The sequence below is a fragment of the Eimeria mitis genome, genomic scaffold, assembly GCF_000499745.2.
Source record: "Eimeria mitis Houghton genomic scaffold, Emh_scaff749, whole genome shotgun sequence".
NCBI lineage: Eukaryota > Apicomplexa > Conoidasida > Eucoccidiorida > Eimeriidae > Eimeria > Eimeria mitis.
The window spans coordinates 8,366-15,606 of record NW_013575483.1 but is presented as its reverse complement, the minus strand read 5'-3'; the positions used below and the strand labels follow the sequence as shown (position 1 = coordinate 15,606).

The 7,241-nt window shown below is 49.0% G+C and overlaps 2 protein-coding genes across 2 annotated transcripts in view; both read left to right on the top strand.

The window, feature by feature from the left end:
- Window positions 1-157: 157 nt before the first annotated feature.
- On the top strand, window positions 158-1,738 carry EMH_0021390 (uncharacterized protein; the record flags this gene model as incomplete). The annotated part of the gene is given in 2 exon segments (XM_013501755.1): window positions 158-1,233; window positions 1,237-1,738. Coding segments are annotated over 2 exon segments (1,578 nt in total).
- A 4,634-nt stretch (window positions 1,739-6,372) lies between these two features.
- EMH_0021380 (uncharacterized protein) overlaps window positions 6,373-7,241 on the top strand; it is a gene marked incomplete at both ends in the record, with an annotated part of 5,332 nt that continues 4,463 nt past the window's right edge. The window contains 2 exon segments of the mRNA XM_013501754.1: window positions 6,373-6,508; window positions 6,512-6,571. Coding sequence (XP_013357208.1) covers window positions 6,373-6,508; window positions 6,512-6,571 — 196 coding nt within the window.

Here is a 7,241-nt window from a genome sequence, read left to right as displayed (position 1 = left end):
TTTTTTTTTAGAAAGATTATAAATATTTAGTTGCACCATTTGCAATACCTTGCTGCTAGACTGGCGCAACTTACACAAAAGGGTGTTTTGAAAAACAGCTGGAACTTACATTTATGCAGCAGCAGCGTTATTGCCAAGGCTTTGTAGATCAAAAATCATGGCAAGTGAAAGAAGGCGAAGCGCCTACACAGACAAATCGACGAGAAACTACGGCGATCAGCCCGTGTCTCCTCCAAGCGACACCAGTTTAATCTTATCAAAACACCCCAAGGAACCTCCCCGAGCTGGTCCTGCCCCTAATTATAGGAAGCTCGCTCGCGAGATTGCCTTTTCCTTCTCGGATTCTTCTGCCAATAGCAGCCAGATAAGCAATGACCCCTACGCCTCTGAGCTGGCCGCTACATGGAACTATCATGGAGGACGAAAGCCCAAACTACCTTCAGTTCATGAGCCTCAAGCAAGTGCTCCTGTGACTCATGCTGAAGTGCCCGAAAATTCTGCCGCCCTCTTGAAGGTCGAGGAAAAAATTGACAATCAAAGCCAACCAGCATGCGTGCCTCGCGAAGTTGGAGAAAAGCCTGTGTCATTTGAGAAGCGACAGATGCTCTGTGCCATCCTCTCAGTGGGAGCGACTCTTGGCTACTTGCTAGTGTTGATTGAACGGCTTGGTTTGGCACATTTCTCTCTTCTTCAAGGCGTGGGCCCACTTTCTATTCTGCTTTCGGGGCTCCCAGGTATTTGCCTAACCTGTATGTTCTCTGCGGCGACAGTTTGCCCCTCGAAACGGAAAGCCTACGATGCAGGTTCTTTCAGTTTATCCGTCCAAGATCCCATCAAGCGTCAGACGGAGAAAAGCTCTGATGATTCCGAAGCCTTTCAAGAGTTACGAACGAAGTTGTCTTCCAATACCTTTAAAACATTGTTAGGGTTTGTACTGTGGGACTTGGTCAAAGCATATACCTCACTTTGGCCTCTGTTGCATCTCCCACGGAACGCAACACATGAACCACTTCAGGAACCACCATTCTTTGGACAATCTCCAGAAGGTGCGAAGGCCGGCATTCATGGATACCCCCCGCGCATTGCGTCTGGGCATGATCTCTCATTACCTTTCTCCCCGCTGTGCCAGTTACTATTTCCATTGGTTGCTGACGGCTTGCGTCTGGTGGGCCTTTGGTTCGCCTTTAAGACAATGCGCCGCACACAGAGGAGGGAGAAGCCTGGAACCACTCGNGTGTTGCTGCACCAGTCGTTTTGGGTTTCTGAATGCATGCAACCATTTACGGGACTGATGCCACTGGTGGGGGAACAGGCTACAGCTCTTTCCGGACTTCTGCTTCGTTGCCACTCCATCTTTCTAGGACTCGCCGCAGCTTTTACCGGCTGCATTTTGGCTTCAGCCTTTCATCGCCTTTTCCTGACGAACGCCAAGAGCATATCGGCTGTGTTGGCAGCGGCAGCTTCCCTTGCCTTTTGCAGTTGCATTCTTTTCGACGTCCTTTCTGCGGCTGTTCCATCATCTGTCATCACCTGCGCCTACACGCCTTTCATTGCAGACATGCGAAGCGGATTTGTTGCTGTAAAAGCATTCGCAATGACAGCAACCCTTTCAGACCAAGTTGGACAGATATGCCTCAGCCTTAGCGCGGTTATGATCAAGCCCTCGGATGTTTTCGATGCCACCGCAGACCCGCAAAAGACGAAGGAAGCAGAGATCTCCCGTGTTCCGGCAAAATGATGGGAAGTAGGCTGCAGCGCCGCGGAAGGTCGAACCTGCTCAGGAACCAGAATTGAGCACCTCCTTCTAGATGGCGCTCAGGCTAAGGACGTTNGGAAGGTCGAACCTGCTCAGGAACCAGAATTGAGCACCTCCTTCTAGATGGCGCTCAGGCTAAGGACGTTGCTGGGGGGGAGGAGGGACTATAGCTCCACTATTCAACCTCCTAAGCAGTTGCCAGCCTTTCCCCCCAAATGCATTATTATGCTAAACGCAATCTCGCATCTGGGGATGCTTACTGTCCCGAAAAACAGGGATAGCTGCAAGCACACCCTGAGATGCAGCACGCGAAAACTGCCATGTGTGGCACCTGGAGCGAATTTTCGCCCCCCACTGACGTGACTTGGAGAAACTGTAAGAATAATTCTCCTTTCTTCTTTGTGCTTCACCAGCACTACCGACGGTGCCAGTTTTGAGTAGAGACTAGCTTGCGGGCAGCAGAATTGGTTTGGGTAGATTTCTTAGCTGCGATGCACAAACCGTGAGTAGTTTCGAGGTGTCTCTCTCTGAAGAACGACGAAAAAGATGTAAGTCGATGGCGCGAGAAGTCTTCGACCTCCGTACGACTTCCGGACGGCTCGACGTTGATTCCTCCACGCTTATCCCAATAGGTTACGCTTTGTCTTGAGCAGATCAACCTGCTAAATGCTGAAATAGAAGCTGTTCAAAGCAGGCTGACGGGGCAGAGCACACGTTTTCACTTTACGTCCGACTGTTACTACGTACTTGTGCCCTATACCATATTCCAGATGAACGATACGCTTCAAGGCATCTCAATGCTGCGCAAAGACGCATGCTATGGATAATGTGCCTTCGTTGGAACAACTTCTCAGCTGCAGCTAGCTTCAAATATTCCGCCAAAATAGATCCAACTCTCAGAGGTTCACTCCATTCACTCCACTCTGTAGTGCGGGTGCGGAATGCAGTCTTGCGCCTGTCGGAGGGATCCACTTAAGTCGGCAAAGAAACGCACCAGCGAAGCCAAAAAATAAATAAACTGTCAAAATCTGCGACTCTTCGGGTAGTCCGTCTCAGTGGGGCATCGGAAACTCCTATTTCAATGTGATTCTGTTGAGGGCGTTGACATCGATACAGATACGCCACGTCCACACCTTTTCCTTCGGCACCACATGCTTCTATCGTAAAGGCGCAGTTGACGGCTGAGCCCTCCCTTTCTCCCCATTTGGTCTTCTTGTCTCTCGAGCTCCTCTAAAAAAGTCGGATGCCTCCTCTACCTCCGAGAAGAGCTTGGGATGTTCCGGGAGTAAGTTGGATGCGTTGGATTGCAAAGTCAAGGGGCGGCAGCTCTGCTGGAGTCTCCCTCTCATTGAGTCCATCTGATAGTTCTCCCCTCAACTGAGGCAAATTTCGCTGTCCTTCGAGTGTTAGCTGGATCGAATCCCCCCATACTGTCAACTTCGTAAGGCCACCACGATTGAGTGCATGCACTCGTCAACGTTTACGGCAGTGCCCCTGCACAGCTTTGGAACCCACTCGTTCCTTGCTTCTTGGGACGCTGATTCCACTCCTTTAACTGTAGATGATGCAGGCAGTGTTAGGAGCGCTTGGAAGAGCATTGTCACATTGTTGCTGACCGGCTAAAGCCCAATATTGTCGTTTGTAGGCAACAGGCGCTCCCTCAACTGAGTCACACCAGGCATACCCAGCGTTCTGATATGGTGAACTGGTCCAACGTTGACCATAATACAAGACCTGACGTTCCTGTATGGCAATCACCTCTGTTGGCCCAATCACTGCGCCTCACGCTGCGCCCAGGGCGTCTCTTTTATCGGTTCGTTGGCATCCCCGCCGATTGCTTCAAGTGCTTTTCCTCTAGTTCCTCAACGGTACCTTCTGTTCTATTTTTTATATTTTTCTTGGAGCGGATGTAACGTGGCACCAACAGCTCCAATATCCACAGCCACTGTATCGGGGTAACTTCCGAAGTATTCCTTTCCCTTCTCAGATATCGGGTACGAGGACACGTTATCCCCTTCTTGATGCGTAGGTATCCCTTCCTCTCGGCTGGTTTGACCCTTTTGTCTCTAAGATCCCCCTCAGGAGCCCAGCTGGTATTGGACTTCCTCCTTCCTGAGGCCAGCTCTGGTGTCAACAAATCTTACAGAAGAGCCAATTCGTACTTGGACCTCCATTCGCGAGTGACTGATACATCTCCGCGTGCTGTATAGAGATCTTCCCACGCTTAAGCTGTCTTAATTCTGTCACAGCCTGTGCCCTTGCCTACCTGAAGGTAAATCTACGTTGCTTTGCAGACTGAGAAGTTTCTACGTCATTGATGCCTCCAAGAGAAAATGGCGCTTTCCGAGACAAAACTGCTACTTCCGTGCATTCCGTCCCAATAAAGAAGTTGCTAATAGCGACGGTCGCTCTTCCAGTGCATCCGAAGACAAGACCATATCTCCGTAGAAAGCAGGGCTTCTACCAGTGTCCCTCGCACGCTGTTTCGCCCCAAATTTTGACGGCTGGCGAAAGTTTAGGTATTCCTCATAAATAGCTTTCGTGGGGCTGGGTAGGCTGTGGAGGCTGCGCTCGTTCCAGTTCGACTAGACGCACAGGCCTGGGGGACCCCCGCTACGAACACAGACTTTACTAGTCTTCACTATGCTGAAAGAGAAAAAGGGCCGCATTTTGACAAAGGTGTCATGTACACTGTCTAAGGATTCTGCTTCTTGCAGATCCTGATCAATCTCCACTTTTCAATTGGATAAAAGGCAAAACTTCTGACAAATGATTTTTGCTGGAATACCTGATATGTTTACCTTTTTCCAGGCAAACAATCTTCACAACAACTCAGCGCTATTCACCAGTATACATGCTTATGGGGGTTCGGCTCGTTGCTCGTGCCTGTCCCGACCTCCAGTGCGGTGCTATGAAGTGTAAAGAAAGTTAGCGAGTCTAGCTGACTACAGTCTGGGGATACAATACTGTCAAAATAACCTTAACCTCCTTTCCAGTATCCATGATTCTGTGGATATCTGCTCAATGGCCCAGGGCTGGCGCTCGCGCGGATATGATGTGCCGCCGAACGAGTACAACGCTCAACTCCTGCTGCAGGACCACTCCACCTGGGAGCATATAAGAGCCCGTTCTGGCGCATGCACTGGCAGCGTAAACAATTGCTACACACTCGCTCGACCCGCAGCAGCCAATATGAGTGTAGATAAAAATTTATGTATCATCTATAGATAGACCACCCTACAAGCAAGCACTGCAGCGTCGCAGGGGTTAGTTGGCCGAGAGAAATGCTGTATTCTTATCTATTAAGTTAAATAGATATTAAGATATATATTTTGAGTGTAATATATATATTTAAACTCATAATAAAATCAGAAGCAAAAACACACAAAGCGACAAGGCAGGAGGTTCCCATCAACCCCCCGGTGTACACAGTATATATATGTGTGGCTCAAGGGGAATGCGTGCAAAGTTTGTGGGTATTTTGTGCTTTTAAGAATTATTTCTAATTGATTTGTTTTTATTTCTATCATATATTTGAATGAAAAAGAATGAAACAAACTCNAAGAATTATTTCTAATTGATTTGTTTTTATTTCTATCATATATTTGAATGAAAAAGAATGAAACAAACTCGTGGGTTGTACAGAGTGTGTTTCTTCTCCCTGGTGGTCGAATCTGGGGCCCCCCTCCGCTCTGCGGGGCTCAGCAGAGCTGTGGTGTTGCTGTGCTGGAGGTATTGTGTTTGTTTTTGTTCTTTTTTTTGTGGCTTTCAATTTTTTGTGGGCTTAAATATATTTGCCCTTTTTAATTTCCGCCTCACCTTCATCAGTCGAGGAAGCACAGGGGCCACAGCTAGCAGCCTCCTAGCGCTTAGCAGCAGCCCCACAACAGCTTCTTGTATTAGTTGGCCTATAGCGGGTTTTTTGAATGTTATTGCGTGCAGTTTTCTTGCATAAAATAAATAAACTTGTGCTTTATATTTGTGATATTTTTAACGTGCGATTCATACAGCTGCTGCTATCTCTGTATCGTTTGCGCTTAGCAGCAGCAGCAGCAGCAGCAGCAGCTTTCTGCCTCTTCTTTTTCCCCCTCTTCTCCCCGCTCTCAGTATACAACATTTTAACTATTTGTATCAGTTTCTTGGGTTTTTTTTAAGCCGAAGGACCTGAAATAAGGCAATTTATTACGTCTTTATCTAGCCCTTACCTCCTCCCTCACCCTATATCTCTAGCCGCAGCTCCATCCCTCCCTGGTGCAGCAGCGCAATACAAGCCCACGCAGCACCACCCTATAGCCCCTCGTTCTATAGAGGCCGTCATTTGTTGTTCCTGTGTAAAGGATAATAGGCCTCAAGGCTGCTTATTTGATTTGGCGGGGGTGCTCGGGGGATCTGTGAGGTGTACAGACACCCCAGCAGCACCCTGCACTGCTGTTGCAGCTGTGGCAATGACGGCAGCTGCAGCTATCTTTCCAATGACAGCAGCACCCACTACAAGCTCGAATTGTATGAGCGGGAGCAGCAGCATTAGCAGCAGCAGCAGCATCAGCAGCAGCATCAGCAGCAGCGTCAGCAGCAGCATCAGCAGCAGCATCAGTAGCACCAGCAGCATCGTGTCAATGACCTCTCGTCGCTCCCCCAAGGGGACGCACCCGCCTCAGCCGGTTGATAGCCCTCTTACGCAGGACAGCGCTCATGAACAGCAGCAGCAGCAGCAGCAGCAGCAACAGCAGCAGCAGCAGCAGCAGCAGCAGCNCAGCAGCAGCAGCAGCAGCAGCAGCAGCTACAAGATGACCGACAGCAGCAATGGCAGGAGAGGTCATCAGCGCCAGGGGAGTCGAACGCTGCCTCTCCTTCGCAGCAGGCTGTGGAGCTAGGAGATGCAGCAGCAGCAGCAGCAGCAACAGCAGCAGCAGCAGCAGCAGCATCTGCTGCTGCTCTGCGACCTTTTGCTGCTCATCAGGGCACGCAGCAGCAGCTCGAGCTGCTGCAGCAAACCCAGGGGGCCCACGCACTGCAGGGGGCCCCCCACGTTGCTGGGCGCCCATCGCTAGCTGCTAAGACTTCATCTCTGCTGCAGCGGAAGCAGCAGTTCTATAAGGTGAGTTTTTATATATTATAAATTATATTATATTATATTTTATATAAATTATATTAATTTATATATTTATAATATATAAATACATATTCTCTTTTTAATATTTTTTTTTATTTGCTCCTTTCCTTTTTTTATATTTATATTGAGCTCAACCGCTCTATATGCAGCCGCCACGCTGTTACCCTGCGAGTTGCAGCAGCAGCTGCAGCAGCAGCAGCAGCAGCAGCAGCAGCAGCAGCAGCAGCAACTCCAGCTCCTTTACATGCTTGCATGCTAATGTACCACTGAGTGTCTCTGTTGCTGCTGCATGCAACAGCTGCTTCTTCGTCTTTTCTCGTTTTATGTTTTTGTTTGTGGCTGGCTGCATCCATACTTTGGCTCTATATATTC